This window comes from Bactrocera oleae, chromosome 4, assembly GCF_042242935.1.
Source record: "Bactrocera oleae isolate idBacOlea1 chromosome 4, idBacOlea1, whole genome shotgun sequence".
Classification (NCBI taxonomy): domain Eukaryota; kingdom Metazoa; phylum Arthropoda; class Insecta; order Diptera; family Tephritidae; genus Bactrocera; species Bactrocera oleae.
In genome coordinates, this window is record NC_091538.1 from 41001973 (window position 1) to 41022975 (window position 21003).

Consider the following 21003-nt stretch of genomic DNA (forward strand, 5'->3'; position numbering starts at 1 on the left):
TTCTACTCACCGTCCATTGTGACGTTACATGTTGAAATGCCCACACATCCTTCATAGCTTGTGACTACACATTTCCATTCACCTTCGTCACAACTCTCAGAGGGTTTTATTTCGATCATGTAGACTCCTAATCCATCTTCTATTAATTTGTACCTTTCGCCAGACTCGATGCGGCCATTTTTGTTATACCATACTACTGTTTTGGGCCACGGAGGCACCACAACTGGAAAGTTTAACAATACGTTTACAAATAGTGTAACTTATGATTTTTACTGTACAAGTAGAAGTAATACTAATAGTTCTAAAACTTTTCACTTAAACATTATAACCAGACTTGTTTCAACTGAGTTATTGATAATGCGATAAACGTAAAATTATTTGCAGAGTCTTACGGATTATCTCTAATGAGCCTTTTACCGATTTGCTTCAAAGGTGAAATCTCACAAACCATTGGACAAAACGGAGACATGAAATAGAAAATCATAATTAAACCCTCACTTGAATAGGAAAATGAAAAAAAAGTTGTATTGTTTAGCTTATAAGCTGCAATTACAGTGAGGTCGAAAGTGGATGGGGAGTAAGGAAAGTTTTAAAGTCATCTTTTAAATAAGCATAGTTCTGTCAGAGGCAAATTTGTAGCGCGATCTCCAACTGAGGACAGTATATCGGCTACACCAAAGATGTAATATCATTCACAGGTGCACATCATAAAAGGAACTAATCTTAATTCTAATAGCTCAGATTAAATGGTAGCTACTTATATGCTATAGTGGTCCGATCTGAAATTTTCTTCGGAGATTGTAACGCCGTTTTAGATAATACTCTATTCCTAATTTCGTGAAGATATCTTTAAAATAAAAAATATTTTCCATACAAGGACTTCATTTTGACCGATCAGTTTGAATGACAGCTATATGCAATAGTGGTCCGACATCGGCGGTTCCGACAAATGAGCAACGGTGTTGGACCGACCAGGGTTACACATTAATTATTCATATTATTTCAATCGTTCTTATAGTAATACTAATTATTAAAAAATTAAACTTTTGTTGATAATTCTGTGAAAAAACATTTATTAAAGATTAATTTCTCTTACTTGATAATACATTTACGTATTTATTTATGTTTTTGTTGTACAATGCTTAATCTGTGAATTATGTTTTTATGTGTTAATTAATTTTGTAATCGTTACTCTGATAAATTAAAATTTTTATTATTGAATTGCGCCAAATGGCGACATATAATTATATTGATAACTATTGTAATAAAATTTTATTAATAAATTCAATCTTACATTTGTAAGTAATTGTTAATTCATTATTATAACTGATAGTTTGTTATCAAAAATTTTTATTGTAGTATTAATTGTCGGGGATATTGTGTCAAGGGGATATTTTGTCGGGGATATTTTGTCCGGGGATCAAGAATCATGGAACCGTTTTTTTAGAGGTATAGAACTTTAAATTGCAATAAAACAACGATGGATTATTCGATTGACATGAATTTTTTTTATCCGAAAGATAATCTTGTGGCATTACATTTTAAATATGACTTCTGGCATATGACCGCCATGGCTGGCTCGGATGTAGTCCAATCTGGACGTCCAATTTTCGATGACTTCTCCAATATTTGTGGGCGTACATCGGCAATAACACGACGAATGTTGTCTTCCAAATGGTTAAGAGTTTGTGGCTTATGCACATAGGCCAATGACTTTACATAACCCCACAGCGGTGTTAAATCACAAGATCTTGGAGGCCAATTCACTGGTCCAAAATGTGAAATTAGACGGTTACCAAACGTGTCTTTCAATAAATCGATTGTGGTACGAGCTGTGTGACATGTTGCGCCGTCTGTGTGACATGTTGGCCATCATCGTTTTTGAAGAAGTACGGACCAATGATTCCAACGCCCATAAAGCGCACCAAACAGTCAGTTTTCCTGGATGTAACGGTGTTTCGACATACACTTGAAGATTAGCTTCACTCCAAATGCGGCAGTTTTGTTTGTTGACTTGTACTTGCATGGGTTGTTCAAGCGTGACTCTATTCATCAAGGATAATCTCTGCTATTCATGATGAATTGCCAATCCAAACTGAGAATAAATCATTTGACAGCTGTTAAATCGGTCGCCATCTTGAACAGTAATGCCAACTTAAAGTTCTATACTCGAAAAAAACTCCCGTTATATACTTTATAGGGGTTCTGAAGTTTCCTTCTGGTTATTACTTCATGACAAACTTAAGATACCCTGTTCAGGGTACAAATATTAAATAAAGTTATCAGTTGGATCTCGTTGATGGAGTATACCATATATAGAAATATGTAGAAATAGACGAACGTTATGTGGATACTCTTTTTAATATTGAGATAAATACTACAAAGGCTGAATAGTTCCGGTCCAAACAATTTGGCATAACTTTTAGCGCCTCACATAATTGATCCAATAATGCAGAAACATATTGTTTGTTCCATCAAATTTTGTCATTTTGATCGATGTTAAAATATAATTTATAAAAATTCGTTAATAATAATACACACGCGTTTCTTTGAGAAGCCAACGATATTACAATAACTAACTCACTCAATATCATTTCACGGTCCCCCCACATTTTTGTAACATTCCTGGATGAGGTGCATCATTTGTGCTGGTACGGTTACGATAAAATGTATACACTACAACATTTATAAAAATTCGTAAATGATATGACCTACGTGCCAGTACCGGCAGATTTACAGTAAAAGCTATCTAGCCGATGCTTTGCATCACGGATTCCTTCCCCTTCAGGAAAGAATGTTTTATAAAAATACGAAATTTCGTTTTTTTTTCATTATAAACAAAAGTAGCAGAGATAACTTTGAGACCAACAACTTGCGAACGATAAAATGAAATATCATGAAATTTGCCAGCATTCTTATTAAGGTTAGTACTCTTGAACAAGAATAGATTTTTTTTTTTGTTTTTGACGGGATCTTAACAAAACCCAAAGATTTTTCAGCTTATGTAGTATAAGGCAAAATTAATTCCAGATATAAAGACGTCAATACAGACAATATTTACGAAATCCAATTAAATGAAATTAAAATTAACAAGTAAGGAAGGGCTAAGTTCGGATGTAACCGAACATTTTATACTCTCGCAAAGCCAAATGGTATACTCGTTTGAGATTTCTTTGTGGATTGACTGATATTTTCGGTAGAAGGTCAACTATAGGCACTGGGGTCCACATATTTAGTACTTAGGGGCTTGAACAGTTTTAGTTCGATTTAGACAATTTTTGGTCACAAGGTGGCATACTTTAAACGTATTATTCACGCAATTTTTACCCCGATATAATCATTGTTGCTTGATATGCATAGTGGAAAGTGAAAAAATCATATGAAATTGAAAATGGTGTTATATGGGAAATATTCGTGGTTGTAGTCGGATTTCGCCCATTTTCGCACTATAACATAGAAATATGAAAAGAACGTTATGCACCGAATTTGGTTGAAATCGGTTAAGCACATCCCAAGATATGGGTTTTCCCCTAAAAGTGGGCGGTGCCACGCCCACTGACTAATTTCGAACGCGGTTCCTATAAAGTCATCTCATACCATCCCAGAGATAAAATTTAATGTCTCTGGCGTGTGTAGTGCTTGGTTTATCACGCTTTTAGTTTTTTTTTATCAGTACCTTTATATGGGGAGTGGGCGGGCTTGTCACCCGATTTCATACATTTACACACCGTCAATAGAGGTGCTAAAAAAATTTGCTCTCAGTGAATTTGGTTATAATGGCATTAGCGGTTTAGAATATATGCACATTAAATCTATTAAGGGCGGGACCACGCCCACTTTAAAAAAAAATTTAACTGCAGATGCCCCTCCCTAATGTGATCCTGTGTACCAAATAACAGTCTTGCATCTTATTGCGGAGCTTAGTTATGGTAATTTATTTGTTTTTGATTAATGGCGTTTTGTGGGCGTGGCAGTGGTCCGATTACGCCCATCTGCAATACCAACCGTCTCACGGTACCAAGAAACATGTCTACCAAGTTTCATAAAGATATCTCAATTTTTACTCAAATTAGAGCTTGCACGGACGGACAGACGGACGGACAGACAGTCACTCGGATTTGAACTCGTCTCTTCATCCTGATCATTTATATATATATAACCCTATATCTAATTCGATTAGTTTTAGGTGATACAAACAACCGTTAGGTGAACAAAACTATTATACTCTGTAGCAACAGGTTGCGAGAGTATAAAAAAAATCGACCATGTAAACAACACCTATGCGATCTCAAGAGTGAATTTGCTTACACACACCAAAATACCCACTTACAGTCGAATATTTATATGTACACACATATTGTAAATATGTGTTTATTCTATTTTTATCTTCATTTGATTTCTTCATCTTGTTCGTTTGATATGCGTTTGTTTTGATCGTGGCATTCGGTTTTGCAACGCATGTAATTTGCACAGATATACAAGAGCAAAGGTTCGGCACGATCGACACGCAAAGTGACTGACCTACCGCAACACACCGAAGAATCCAAGTATTTAATCGAGTTCAAGTTTGAACATTTCAATGTATTCGCGAAAGGCGCGAGGCATTGTTTGCTTTGCGCAGGCAACAATACTCTTACATATAGTGTGTATATAGATTCTCTTGAATCGTATTAAAAGTAGTAAAATCAGCGCCATTATAGCCATCTGTTGGTGTGGATGCCAGCGGTGACTGCATCGTTCGCGCTTAACCGCTCAACGGCATGTCTCGTGTGCAAATGGTGAAATGGTGACGCAATTTACAGAAAAAGTCGTTTTGTTTTTGTCCACCTTATTAGAGCTTATTGTATGTTCGATTGTGATGATTGGCAAGTTGCCCAAACACCTCCGCGTGTACAGCTACTACCAGTGATACTACTACTAATACTAAAATCACACCTACCTTGGCATCCGAGAATTATTGGCTCCCCAATGCGGACGCTCATATCGCGCAACTCATTCGTAAATATCGGCGGTGGTGCATTGTTTGGGATGCTATGCGCAGAAGAGATGTCGAGCAAGTAAACGTCGATTATGAAAAAAGAGAAATTGAAATTAATGTAGTATTAGTGCGGAGAAAATTGACTGGAGAGAACAGAGATACCTTTCTCTACTGAGAAGTAATTATTCTCACCTGTCAGCTGGTTTGAGCGATCCCTCCCTACTGCCACGTCCGACTACATGGACCTTCGAGCTGGAATATGATTTGCCCATACAGTTGACAGCTTCGCAAGTATATGTACCCAGTGAAGTGGGGTCATCCAGGTTAGCGGTCAGGGCGAATACATCACCAGCTTTGATTTCTTTGGAGTCCTTAAACCAACGCAATTGAGGTGTGGGCACACCAATCACCTTGCACTCGAGCGAAACCGTGCCTTGTTGTGTGAGCACAGCACGTAACTCCTCGATGAACTCGGGTGCCTTGTAGGCTTTGGGCACAAGCACATTCAAATGTGCTATGCATGAATTGCGTCCACCCGAGTTTTCAGCCAACACCATCCACTGTCCACCATCTTCCAATATAACAGGACTCACTTCCAAATAGTGGAAGTTGCCCTCGTTTACTTCATTTATTCGATCGTTTTCACATATTCGGCGATCATTTCGGTACCAAGTGAGCTATTTCGTGGATACATGCATATATGTATATGTACAAAATCAAATTTTTATATTAAATCCAAATAGACAAGAAAGTCTTACTTTAACATCAGTGGAAGTACGTATCTCGACCAACAATCGCGTTCGTATTCCCACTTTCACCGACAAATCAACTAGTCGTCGTAGAAATACGGGCGGATCCTCACCTGTCGATCTGTCCTCGACAATGAGCTCCACATCTTTGCGAATTAAATCATTACCTTTCGTTCGTGCTATCAATGTATAATGACCGGCGTCCTCCCGCTGCACATGCTCCACAGCCAATTGCACAGCGGTGCTGGTCTGTGTTATTCGCAAGCGATCGGAACTCGCAATTGGCAATTCTCCACGGCTCCTGCAGAGAGAACAGATAAACAAATCAACTAATTGTTAGCAGTTTGATCGAATACTTTTAACGGAACTAGAAAAACGTAAGCAGCTGATATCAAATCATCAAGTAAACATCAGTATTTAAAACCCGATTCTCTGCTATTTTTAGAGTTTACTTGTGAAAAAACTGATGGCTCATACTTTTGGATTAATACAAATATATATGCACCTGTGCAATAAATACAAATCATAGTTAAAACGTCTTCAAAAAACGTAAAAGTGGACAGGGCACGTTTACAGCAACTCTCCCTCTCTGATAGACATATGAAATATGGTATTGCGCTCGAAGCTTGTTAATATTAGATCGACATCTGAAGGTTGTTGTTCGGTAAATATTAGAAGTCGCAATGAATAAAAAAGTACATGAACATTTTAAAAAAATTTGACTTCAAAGGGATACCAGGCAATCTTTGGTTTGGATACAAATATTTACTTGATCAAAAATACTACTACCCACTTAATTAACTAATGTTCAGATTATAGCCTTCAATATAAACTTACAAAACATCGCAATTAAAAGATGAAATATTAAATGAGAAAAAGCATAATATTTAGTATAGTCTAGTTTTGTTTATAAAGCAAGTAAGGAAGATCGGGTGTAACATAACATTTTATACTCTCGTAATTTTCAATTCCAAGAACCTGGGAAGTAGTGGTCCCAGCTGCACAATTTGTTCGGAAATCTGAACAATTTTTTCTTTGTCAAATAAAAAAAGGATTCCATACAAGGACGTGGTCTGATATTGACGGTACTCTCACCTGAGCAGCCTCTTGGGGGAAAAAGAACATGTGAAAAATTTTATATCGATGTTTTAAAAAGTGAAGAACTAGTTCGCATATATACAGACAGACAAACATGGCTAAATCGACTTAAGTCATCACACTGATCATTTATATACCATATATAAGTATATATGGTGTTTACTTTTTCTGGGTGTTACAAACTTCCTGACAGAATTAATGTTCCCTATTCAAGGTATAAAAAGTGGTGTATAAGAATTCAGCATGCATTTTTCGAAAAACCAAATTTTGGCATCTTATTAACTTTTGTATTGTTTATTATAGGTCGTAGACTCACTTAGTTTCATTAATAGATTTTGCTTGCCTGAAATATTACTAATTAACTCAAATGAGATATATGCGATATAGGTAAACTCTAGAAAAGACTTAAAATATTGGGGTCTTGAGGAAAAAATCAATTAAATAATGGGAATCCATTTTATTAGGGGTCTGAGGTTCAGAACAATGTCTATACCAAATTCATTCATATTCAGTTCTAAACCATATTGTGGTTAATCCACTTAATTTCATTAAAATAAAAGCCATTTAGACCAACATAAACGTTCTTAAGTCAAATTAAAAGTCAATTTATCATGAATAAAGCCTGCTAGAATAACGGATATACTTGTAATTATATTAACATATGAGATAATTCGTGGACCAATTTCACACATTTTCAGAACAAAGCTGTAGAATAGCTCCAATATTATACGTTCTTTTTCTTTTGCTAAAACTTTTTACATATCTACACTACTATTATAAAGAGGAAAGGTTTGGATTTTTGTGTGTGTGTATGTTTGTAATGAATAAACTTAAAAACGACTATGCTGATATCAAAAATCCCTTCACCATTGGAAAGCTTCATTCACTCTGCGTAACATAGCCATATTTATTGCTAAAAAATATTGGGGATCCTTACTAAAATTTAAGTAACGAAACCCAAGGTGTAATAAAAATGCCCTAAAACGTCTTTCGTCGCATGGGCTGCGGAAACTATTGATGATAGAACAAAAGTATTTTCTACAATATTAAAGAACATATTAATCTATATATAGTCGTACTAGTTACATTATAGCTTCAAATCAGGGAATGGACATAGGCTACTTTTTATCTTTTAAAATTCAAAACTATTCATAAATTTAAAAACTTATATTTCAAATCATAAACATGTGTTCATAATTAATCTCATAATACAAATAAATACAATAACTAACGAAATTATAAAGGTTTAGGAGTGCAGAGAGTATTGCTCAGCAATATTCTTTGACGTAGCTCAGGCATTCGATAAGGTGTGGCATGAAGGCCTTTTACTTAGAATTCAAACATTATTCCCTTTCGAATTGTATAAAACATCGGGGTCTTATTTAAAAAATAGGAAATTTACTGTTAAAGTAGCTAATTTCATATCAGATGTACGACCTGTAAGGGCTGGTGTACCTCAGGGGAGTAAACTAGGCCCAACATATAGAGTTGTATATATCATATATACAGCAGACATTCCAACATTTGCGTCTGACACAGAGCATCCAGAGAACTAGAGGAGCATTTAGCTTTGGTCGTAGAATGGCTAGCCTACTGGCGAATAAATGTAAATGAACAAAATTGTAAGCATGTTACATTTTCACATGACTACAAGTGTGTCAGCCGACTACAATGAATACCATAACATCTTAGGGCCACAAACAAAAGATGATACTTATCTTGGCATTCACTTGGACAGAAGGCTCACATGGAGAAAACACATATCCAGCAAAATAACTAGCATGAAAATAGGAGCGGAAAATTTAAACTGGCTTTTAAATATAAGGATTCTAAAATTTACCTTCACAACAAAGTTTTGAGCTGTGAGGTACGACCTGTGCAACTAACATTGATATAATACAGAGATTCCAGTCTAACATCCTTAGAGCTATAACGTGTTTACCTTAGTAAATTTGTAATGAAAATATTCACAAAGATCTAGGGATCTATGGTAAAGCAAGAAGTAGATAACATCAGAAATAAATACGAACTTAAACTCCGTATTCATCCAAATACATTCGCTAATCATTTGCTACAATTCTGTAATCAAACCCGGTAAAAAAAATCTACTAGCCTTGTAAATAGCAACGTATCACCAAGCAAGCTCAAGTAGAACCTCGAGCTTGTCTAGTTTAAATTATAATTACAATTTTATTACTTTTTTCTTTATTCAATAAATAAAAATATATTAACAACAAATCTAATAACACATGCATAGCTACTGCCAGCGGTGACTGCGCCGTTCGCGCTTAACTGCTCAACAGCATCACGTTCAAAATTAGATAGTGGGTGTGGCACCGCCCACTTTTAGGTGAAAACCAATATCTTGAATTGATTCCCGCTGAACCGATTTCAACCAAATTCGGTACATAATATTCTTTTCATATTTCTATATTATAGTGCGAAATTGGACTACAACCCTTCCCATATAATACCCTTTTAAATTCCATTTGATTCTTTCACTTTCCAGTATGCAAATCAAGCAACAATGATTGTATCGGGGTAAAACTTTGCGTGAATAATGCGTTTAAAGTATGCCACCTTGTGACCAAAAATTCTCTAAATTGAACCAAAACTGTTCAAGCCCCTAGGTACTGAATATGTGGACCCCAGCGCCTATAGTTGACTTTTTACCGTAATTATCGGTCAACATAGAACAAGGCGGCAAGATCCACAAAGAAATCTAAAACAAGTATACCATTTGACTTTGCGAGATTATAAAATGTTCGGTTACATCCCTTCTTAGAACTTAGCCCTTCCTTACTTGTTTTCCTACAATTTTAAATTGATAACAGAAGTTTTTTAGAACAAAATTATACATACCTCTGGAACAAATGTTTTGTGAAACCATCCCTCAATTAAAGCCAAACTGACTTTTATTTCCTTAGTAGGAAACAGACATAGCCCCAAAATTGTTGAGAGGGCGTGGATTCAATGATTTCCCAATAACGACTAATTTTACTGTATGATCACCAGACTCATTCGTACAGCAAGAAAAGTTATTCTTTCTTTACTTATTTTATGTCCCGGAGCCGAGATTTTATTTGAGCGACAAAAGTTCTATCAAGCAAACGCTTCCAAAAGAGGCCAGACTCATCGACGTTGAGTGTGTGCCCTTGTTCAAACCTAAATCAGTAATTTTTGTTTAATTTTTGTAAAAATGGGTTAACTGGATTATTTTAAGTTTTCCTCTTCCCAGGACCAGATTCAGTATACCACACGAACTTCTCTATGGTGACTTCATTTCTCTTAATACGAGCTATTGTTGATCTGTTCACTTGAAATTTTTTGACTAAGGAATTGACAGAATATCCTTCACTTAATTTCCTTAAAATGTCAACTTTGTAAGCAACGTAAATTTTTTCCTTGCTGTAATGAAACCGCACTACACAAAACGTCAGTTAAAACTGATTCAAATCTCCCAAAATGCACGTGCGAAGAGTCGAAATTCATCAGCGAAATAAAACGGAACTTCCCCGAAATTTACTCAATCTAAGGAACCGTTACCAAAAATAACAAGGTCATATCGCAAGTATCGAGGTCAAATTATTTCGATGTCGCTAGTACTGAGTATGTAATTGAAAATTATTCTTTACTGCAAGAATCGAGGTGTACAAATACTGAGTATGCGCAAGAATCGAAATATTAATGTGTACATATGTATATAATCCTATATTATTATACTCTGCAAGTACCTGCTGCTCTTAATGATTATGACTACAAAGATCACAAAATTGGTTTGCCTATGTTTAGTGAGTCTGTTTGACTTCATAATATTATAATTAATCAATAATCATCAGTATCTTCAAATGTTGTTTAAATCGCCTGAGCTTCTGAATGTAAGCATTTAGGACTAGGGTTGAAAAATTTAGGTTCGTTATCCTCGCAAGTAGCAAATTGAAAAAGAGACATTGAAATGAATTATATGCATTTCTCGGCTAGTTAAAAATTTATCAAAAAAACTTATTTCCGTGCAAATCTCCAATATGTGTAGTTCGAAAAAGATTATAATGTAAATTGAGAATATAAGTTTTCTCACTGCTTAATTTTAAGAAAGGGATAAGTAATTTGTGGTATTAAAATGAAATGAGCATCAATTAATTATAACTACAAAATATCGAGTGGAAAAAATATAAAATTTTGAAATTTTTTTTATGAATTTATCGCTAAAATGCCTGAACTATTATTCAGTCAAATGAACTGACAAAGCTAGAATATGGAATAATCACCTAATGGTTTGTTCGAACCACTTTCCCACAAGCAATATGTTATTATTCAAATATAGGTATATGAAGTGCTCCAATTTTCAAATTTGTTAATGCTACTTGAGGAGTAGTCGTCTTTTAAAATGCCTTCTCTTGACGCGAATTTCGATTGACTCTGTGGCCTCACTATCGATGCCTCTTCCAGTCTCTGATACCATGGGGCCCCCAAACACATAAAACGTAGCCTTGCCAATGCGGGACAAGTGAAGTCCATTGTTTCTCTGTGCTTGGGTTTAGACACGTTTTCGGGTGTCAGTCGTATATCACTCATTGCAATCTCGTCCACGATATCATTGAACTCGATGCCTTTGTGATCTGGCATCCATTAGAAGTGAAGTTGCTTACTTCTGGGGACACTCTCCACTGCTGCCCTGCTTTCCAAAAAACTTCTGGCCGATATGTGAAACGAGGTTAATTAAATAGATAGGTTGATACCAAAATGAATAAAATTAATCCTAGCCCATATTGATTGGATACCATAAATATTGATCAATATTTGATCTAAGTAGTGAAATTAGGTATTACATTAAGTACTTATAATGTCCTTTGGTATCAAAATCTAATGACATCGATTTATATATAGATCCAGTAAAAAGAAATCCATTATATTTGAAGACTTTTTTTCGATAACTTGTTGCCATTTTAAAGGTAATTTCATAATGCCACTATCATCAAAATATCGCCTTAGACAGGAACAGAAAGTAACCAGTTGGTGCCAGGTCTGGCTTGGCTACCGTTTGAGGTTAACAAGAGGTTAACGTAACTCGTATAACACCCATACATCAAGCTTCTCTTTGTGTCCAGCCATATTTAAATGATTTCAAAGGATTTTATGTGCAATGTTTAGATCCTGGGTAATAGTGGACGAGATTGCCAAGAGTGGTGTAGGGCTGTCATCTGAAAACATGACCTGACATTGGTACACCCATGCATTGTCTTACCGACGATCTGGACAGGAACATGGCAAAGAAGGTCAAAACGCGCATGTGCAAAGCGGTTAGATTAGAAAAACACAAAGTTCCTACTCACTCTTGATAGAAAGGACTGTGGGAACATGACTGGTGGAGGCACACGCCTGCAGAATGGGGCTAACACATCGTCCTGCATTAGTAAGGCAACGATTCAAGCATTTGAGGGTGTATGAGCTATCGTAAGTAAGACAACATGAACAATGACTCTTCTCATGAACTACTAACAAACTAACCTAACCTGTAGCTATAGAATACTCACTAAATTAAGGGAAATCGGATACTCCTTTTCCTACAATTTTTTGTGTCACTACCCATAATGCAACATTGTTGTTATTATTGCAAATGACACTTTCACCAGTATAGTCGCTTTCTTATCTAAAACCAGTCCGAAAAAAAGCTCAGAGCTGTGCGGTAAGTAACATTTTATTGGGTTCATTCAAATACCAATTAAGTAACAAATTATGTGTGACATATGTATGTACAACATATATGACCCGAAGTGTGTTTTCTTGGGGGTTACTTTTAAAAAAAATTTGATAAGTTGTATTTTTTCATCAACCGTGTTTGGGATTATTTATAAATAAGTAATTGGGCTTTATTCAAGGAAAAGTTATAGAGACAACTTGATTAAGGCGAGAATTATTATCGTAATTTTAAATTCAATATGATTCTTTCACTTTACAGTATATGCCATTTCACGTCTAAAAATTGTCGAAATATAATTTTCCAAGCCCCCAGATACCGTATTTGAGAACTTCAATTTTATTATAAAATTCAGATAACATGTTTGTCAAAAATGTGTAAAACGGGATCAATAATTCCCATAAAATATATATAAAGATTTTCGAACTTTCAGTTGACTTAATACCGTATACGCAAATATCGGTCAATACGTCAAATATCTCAATGGAATTCAGAGAGCGGCTTTTTTTCTGGTGATACTAAAAAATAAGTAAGACCGAATCAATACTTTTGTTATCCAAATATACCCAATATAAACATTTTTGTACTACTGGTTGAATTTATACCGTATGTATCGCTCAATATGTAGGATATCTAAACAAAATTAATTGAACCATTAATATTCAAAATACTATGGTTTAATGCCGTAAAATCGGTCCACGAATTACCCAGCCCCCAATAGTACATATACTCGATTTCATTATTCTTTATATCGAACATGTCAGACAGTGTGTGAGTTATCTGAGTAATGCCGAAAATGAATGTAATCAATCTAGACCTTTCGCCCGAAATAGTGAGTTCGGACTTTTCACCTGACCTTAAACCGTTTATGTAGGTCAATATATGTGATATTTCAATGTTTTCATAAACATAATGTAATTTAGCGCTGAATATGAGTTAAATCAATATACTTGTAGAGCGTGGTCTAAATCTACTAATCTGGTTAATGGTTTTCGTCATAAATCCAATATATTAATTTTAGATTCTTTGGTTGAGTCTACAACCTATAATATAAGTTAATAACACATCGAATATGATTGAAATCCATTCATGCTTTCGTCGAATAATGTATATTTCTTTTCAACAATATTTGATTTAAAGTTTTGCCAACACTTGAAAGTATTTCCTCGGTTTGATCTTTACGAGAGTGTAAAATGTTTGGTTACACCCGAACTTAACGGTTTCTTATGTGCTTTTATATAATGTTTTGAAAAATCATTTCTCCGGTTTCGATCCCTGCAAATTGCGAAAGCATAAAATATTCGGTTACACCTGATCTTAGCCTCTCCTTATTTTCGAACTTTGATAGCAGGTGTAAACAAAGCCTTCGTCTCTTTATGTTCATGACGACAAGAGATAATTTATTTTGCTTCAAAAGTTCTACAAAAAAAGGAATAAGCCCTTTAACTAACGGTAAAATGTTGTTGTGTTAATAAATTAAATGATTTTTCAATATAGCAATTAATATTATGATAGTTGGGAATAAACACAAGCACACATACATACATAATAGTATAATATAAATAAATATAATAATAAGTAAGGAAGGACTAAGTTCGGGTGTAACCGAACATTTCATACTCTTGCAACTTGCAAGAATCAAAGCCCGGGAAATTCCTTCTGTTGTTGGCAAAACTTTATATTAAACAAGTAAGAAGAGGCTAAGTTCAGGTGTAACCAAATATTTTATATTCTTGCAAGGATCAAAGCATGCTAAATATCCTCAAGGGTTAGCAATACTTTTTATTAAAAAGTGTTATGAAAGGGTTCAACTTCAGTGTTCGACGAAATTGTGAATGTATTTAAATCAAACTTGCTATCATATTAACTTATTTTAAAGGTAAGAGATTCCCTTGGTTTTATTACTATATTTTACTTCCCGTCAGCGAAAATTATACTTAAATCATGAGATATATGTGATATAAACTCCACCGAAGAGGCTAAATTTAATATAATATATTGGCCCATTTATTCAAAATGTTTAGTTCACAGGTGCTCCTTTCTACTGCAATCCCCTGTACCAAAAAATAGGTTTATATTTTAATTTAGTGCTTAATTATGGCACTTTGTATAGTTTCTATTAGTGGCCGATTACGCCCATCTGCAATACCAACCGTCTTACAGTACCAAGAAACATGTGTACCAAGTTGCATAAAGATATCTAAATTTTTACTCAAGTTACAGCTTGCACAGACGGACGGACGGACGGATAGACAGTCACCCGGATTTCAACTCGTCTCTTCATCCTGATCATTTATACAAGGTGCGTTCCAAAGTAAACAGTAACAAAGTAAACTCTAGTGCGTTAGAATCTGCTATCCTTTATCGACTTCCAGTAAAAATTTCATGATATTTCATTTATTGAAATTGATGTGCGTTTTAATTGTCAGTATGTTTTTGCCATCGGTGCGAAAATGAAAGTGGACGTAAGGACATAAATGAGAAATGAGCCGAAACCCAAAAAATCGCGCCTGGAGAAGTCAAAAGTGAAGACAATGCTGATTTGTTTTTATGATTCCAAGGGTATTGTGAAAAAAGGATTTGTTCCAGCCAGCCAAAACGTTAATGCGGTATTCCACCTTGGAGTTTTGAAGAGTTTGGTGCGCCGTATTCGACGTGTTCGGCCCGAATATCGCGAAGATGGAAGTTGGCGTTTGTTGCACGATAATGCGCCGTCTCATCGATCGACACTTGTGGCCGATTATTTTACCAAAAATCACATTTCAACAATCAACCACTCCCCGTATTCACCTGATATGGCACCGTGCGACTTCTATCTTTTCGGAAAAATGCATTTGCCAATGAAAGGAAAGCGTTATGCGTTATGCATACTGGCGGTCATACCGGGCAACGGGCTAAAACACTCGTTCGAAATGCTTTTGGACCGTCCAAAAAGCTGTATTAAAGGAGAAGGAGACTATTTTGAATACAATTAATTGATATTGCCGATAAAACCATTTGTTCTGTTTTTTTTGTTTTAAGTCCTGTTTACTTTGTAACACACCTTGTATATATATAACCCTATATCTAACTCGACTAGTTTTAGTGATACAAACAACCGTTAGGTGAACAAAAGTATTATACTCTGTAGCAACATATTGCAGGAGTACAAAAATATATACATATACATACATAGAAATATAAATGTTGTCTTAGTTCAATATACCTTCTTCTATAAACAGACGAGGCCGATGAAAGTGTGCCGTGATATTGTTTGTGTTCGTTGCATTGACAACATTTCGAACAACCGTTGCCCATTTTTTAAGACCACAGTTTCAGCCAAATTAATTGGTTTTCACACTTTTTTCCCGCAAATATCTATTCACTTAAATAGATAATTTTCACAATTTTTTTCTTTGTTTGTAAACGTGTTCAGAACGAATAAAAATATAATTTTACCGGCAAACAGATGTTAGCAATATTTAAATGTTGCTGGCGTGGGACGGCACGTCACACTAAAAAACTCATAAATCGCATTTTATCACAAACACACCTCAATGTGGATTTCTTCCTTATTTTACTTTGTAGATAATTCTTCTCTGATTTTTAATTTATATAAAAGCGTTCATTAACTAGATAAGAAATTAAATATGTATGTATGCACATTAAACTATAAAATACTAACATTAAATCAATAAAAATAGTTTTTGAATACATATAAGAATTTCCGCTTTTGATCACCGAAAACACTCACTCTCTACAACAAGAAATGAAAATCAACTACAAAAATAAATAAATAAAAACATTGACAGACAAATGTTTTTGCTATTTATGTATTTATTTTCATTTTATTTTCTTTTAATTTTATTTTTACTTTCTTTAACTCAAAACTGATGCGAGCGTCGTTCTGTGCCCTATGCGTCTCTTGCCCAAGTCTACAACATTTTCTAAATTCTTTACATAAAAAACAAAATACCGACATACAAGTGTATAAATGTGTGAGCCAAAAACTACGGGGATCTTCAAGTAGTTCAAGTACATAGAACGCAGAAAGAGTAGAAATGGGTGAGTATTTGAACTCTATAACGAGGTTTTGAAATTTTACCCACAAATGTAATTTTCAAGAGAACAGTGCACAAATCAAGAAACAAGAATTACTATAAGACCGGAAATGTATTAATTAAAGTCCAATTATGTCACAAAGTGGAACTATAGTCCTGAAAAATACATATAGTGGTAACAAAGCAGAAACATTTCCTGGTTTTATAAATACTAGGTATATATGTACATTGTGACCAGAAGGTTTCCGGAAATTGTCATTTAAACTGCCCGCGCTAAATATTTTTCAGCACTTGAGCGCGATCTAATGACCAGTTTGTTTGCAGCACCTGTTGAAATCAGTCGACCTCAGTAGTGCTTTACGATTTTTAAAATGGAAAACAATATTGAACAAAGAATTTGCATCAAATATTGTGTTGTGAACCAAATTTCGTGTGCGGAATCGTTGTGAATGTTAGAAAATGCTTATGGGGAATCTATTCTATCGAAAATCCAAGTCTAAGACTGGTACAAAGACTTTAAGGATGGTCGTGAAACTGTCGAAGACATGCCTCGTTCCGATCGTCCTTCGACGCCTACCACTGTACGTAAGCTAAACATCGGCCGTGAAGCAGCTCGTTCGATTTTGACGGATAATTTGGACATGAGACGCATCAATGCTCGGCTTGTTCTAACAGAGCTGACCGCACCGAGCTGTAGTTGTGAACGATTTTAAGACAAAAAACTCGTTCAATACCATCGATCAACCACCGTGGAACCCCTTTCGACTCGAATAAATTCACAGGGGGAACTAAAGAAAGGCGATCCCGGACGGCGCCTACAAGACATATTTCGATGATTGGAAAAAGAGGTGGCATATGTGTATTGCTTCAGAAGGAGCTCATTTTGAAGGCGACAAAATAAATATTGATGAAGATTAAAAAATTTTCGTTTTATTTACAATTTCCGGAACAAGGTACATGATCTTCAGTATTGCATCATTATGTCGCGTGAAAACGGAATATTATTGCGAATGTTGATAAAGCGGTGCGAGAGCCGATTAGCTAATGACTAACCCCTAGACCCCGAAACCGATCGTCACGTGTTTACAAATGTTCATCCTATGTTTTACGGCCTACTAATTAAAAGCTTCGTTATTGAAGGCGAATATAACTCGACCTTGTAATCGCATTTTTAACTAACCCACGAACCTTACTATAATATTGCTTTCAGGTATATGATATGAATAATACACTATAGCTAACGCTGAGCCGATTTAAAAAAAATGTTTTTCGCTTTTATATCTTGAACAGAAGAAGCAAACGTCGGAGACCTCATAAAAAATACATATTAATGATCAACGATCGAGCTGGTTTAGCCATGACCGGGTGTCTGTCTGTGCCTCTGTCCGTCTGCACATATGGTACACGAACTAGTCCCTCAGTTTTTTAGATATCGATCTTTTTCTCCACAACAAGCTGCCCATCTGTCGGAATCGCCGATATCGGACCACTATAGCATATAGCTCCTAAACAAACTGAAGCATCAAAATCAAGTTCCTATATGGAAACTTCTTTATTTGTGAAGGACTTTATAGCTTCGCAACCGAAGTTAAGGTTTTTTTTGCTTAGGATTATTGAAGATTCAATGAAGCAGTTGATTTATTTTTGAAAAGGTAGCAAAACTGTTTGCAATTTTTAAAACCAATTAAAGTAATAAACATATTTTTGGTATCATAAAATAGTATAAAATATATTTTCTAGAGATACTTTGGAAAAATTTGTCTACTAGATTGAAAATATTAAATAAGAATGTTTTAGCCCCAATTACTAATAAGAATTTGGAACAGGGTAAAACGCTAACTTCGATTGCATTGGAGCTATAATACTCTTCACAAATAAAAAAGTTTCAATACTGGAACCAAACAAAAGATTCCTTACAAACACTTTATTCATTTGTATGACAGCTATATGCTATAGTGGTAAAACATCGGTGGTCCCGATTAATGAGCAGCTGCTTGAGGGGAAACGAAAGTATGCAAAATTTCTGGAGAACGTCTAAAAAACTAATAGACTAGTTGGTATATATACAAATGGACAGAGGGACAGACGGACATGGCTAAATTGACTTAGCTCGTCACGTTGATCATCTATATGTATACTTATATGTATACTTTATAGGGTCTCCGACGTTTCTATTTGGGTGTAATAAACATCGTGGCAAACTTAATATACCCTGTTCAGGATATACATAATTACGCTAACAAAAAATTTTGTGTACCCATTTTGACTGTGTTGCCGTTGACATATATACTTGTATATAAAATTTATACATATATATATAAAAAAGACATGCAGAAGTGCATAACGGGATTCTTTCGCGTGTCCGTCCACGGGAACACAAGTAAAAATGCGTTGACGCAAATTTAGCGACTACAAAAATTACAAGCGCTGTGGTGCGTTTTCATTGGTCGATGTTATTTCACCATTACGCATCACACTTAACACAGTCGTATACAGAAGTACATTTCGTCGCTGTTCTGTATAAGTTGGAAATACATATGTCGGATAATTGTGAATCGTCTACGGCGGAATTATGGTTGCGATTTTTTTCCACTTTTAATTATTTTTGGACTTTGCGTGTTGCAGCACTGAAATATTTTTACAATTCCATTTTTAACGCACATTGAATTTCAAGGATTGTTTGTGAAAAAAACCACAGTGAAGTGGAAATAACCTCTGATATAATTCGTTTTATTTTGGTGAGATAGAAATTTTTAGATTAAACTCAAGTACATTGTGTGATAGATAATTTTTTGAAAAATTTGTTTCCGAGGTCACTTTTATGTAGTTGGTTAAGTCGACAATATCAACAACAACAACAAAATAGGAGTGTATAAATTCACAAATCCCAAGGACAGACATTTGATAGAGTTGGTCAACTTTACGTTGCAGTCAGTAGAGTTATCCTTTCGTGGGTACATGTGTGGCCACATATGACGACAAATTCAAATTAGCCGATTTGATTCGATTGTTCATTCAAGGAAGAATTAAGCCAAAACCAGAAACAGAATAAGTAATTTTGCACGAGAATGAATTATAAATTTTAATTTTTTTTTTAAATTTATTTTTATAAATTGTTTTCTACAACTTTCTTTAGATTTTGTTCAAATTCTTCAATAGAATTTAAATACTATTAACATTGTAAATAAATTGTATTTTTTATTGGTCGAGTTTCGACCACAGGCAACCCTAGTTCGTATTGATATATATATTATGACTTATCCGATAATTTATCTATGGTGTAGATAAAGAAGCAGTAAGGGTATCAACTTGGAGAGGTTTAAAACGCTTGCAGTTGCAAATATATTTGACTGTGCCACCTTTTTTAAATTTCTTATTCCATTAAATTGATAAATTAATTCTAAAGCAAAGAAGATAGGTGGTGTTGTTATATGAGAAATCTTTGAAATATTATATACCCAACAAGAGTTTATTCACATCAACAAATCTCATAATTCTTAGAATATGAAATCTTAAATCCGGCGAACATATTTTTAGACATACATATACAAGTACATATATGCTGTATTCGATTCGCCATTTTTCTGCTCTCTAGCTTTACACCCTACTCTCTTGCCTAAAATAGTACATGTAAAAGCAATAATAAAGTCATCGAATTGAATTGATATAAGAGAGTGTGCGGATACCTAAGTGGCTATTTTCAGTGCTACCAAGTTTTCATATGGCAAATTGCCGTCAAGAATTATAATACAAACAGGGAAATTTGCTTGAACAACCGGTATCATATAAGTATAGTGGAACGACATTTGGAGTTGGTCTTTTGGACAGTTGTTGATTGATTTATACTTAGTTTAGTTTGCCATTTCATAATGAACAAACTTACTCCGGAACAACGATTGCAAACCGTGCAAATTTCTTACGAAATAATGGTTCGGTTCGCGCGACGCATCACGCGCTGCGTCCAATATTTGGTCGACTTAATCGCCCTGCAGAGGCGGTTATTCCAGCAACTATGGATCGATTTCGCACCACTTTTACTCCAGCAGATAAGCGAAGACGCTATTGGTGTTGTGGAGCAAAGTGTAGAAAAAGACCTGACTCATTCAGTCAGGTACGCAAAATTGGAACTGTGTCCATCCACTCCATTGAATATTTTGCGTTAGGCAGAAGAAAGCATTGGTCCATATTTGCTTAAATAATAAGTCGGCCATAGCATTACCTTTAAAGGGCAACGCTATAGAGCCATTATTAATGACTTTTTCGAGCCTGAATTTGAGGGTGGTGATGCAGACAACCTTTGGTTCCAACATGACAGCACTACATGCCATACAACCAGCGAAACAATTAAATTATTGAAGGAAACTTTTGGTGAACATCCCGCGTCATAGGCCTGTGGCCCAGATAATATGATTTTACACCATTTATTATTTCTTGTGGGGT

General features: G+C 35.1%; 1 protein-coding gene across 1 annotated transcript in view; it reads right to left on the reverse strand.

The window, feature by feature from the left end:
* Positions 1 to 21003, reverse strand: part of Strn-Mlck (Stretchin-Mlck) — a 100517-nt gene that overhangs the window by 68496 nt on the left and 11018 nt on the right. Inside the window, exons 3-6 of the mRNA XM_070107724.1 lie at positions 5737 to 6028; positions 5171 to 5655; positions 4940 to 5031; positions 11 to 223 (exon numbers count right to left, since the gene is read on the reverse strand). Coding sequence (XP_069963825.1) covers positions 11 to 223; positions 4940 to 5031; positions 5171 to 5655; positions 5737 to 6028 — 1082 coding nt within the window. The remainder of the gene's footprint in view (positions 1 to 10; positions 224 to 4939; positions 5032 to 5170; positions 5656 to 5736; positions 6029 to 21003) is intronic.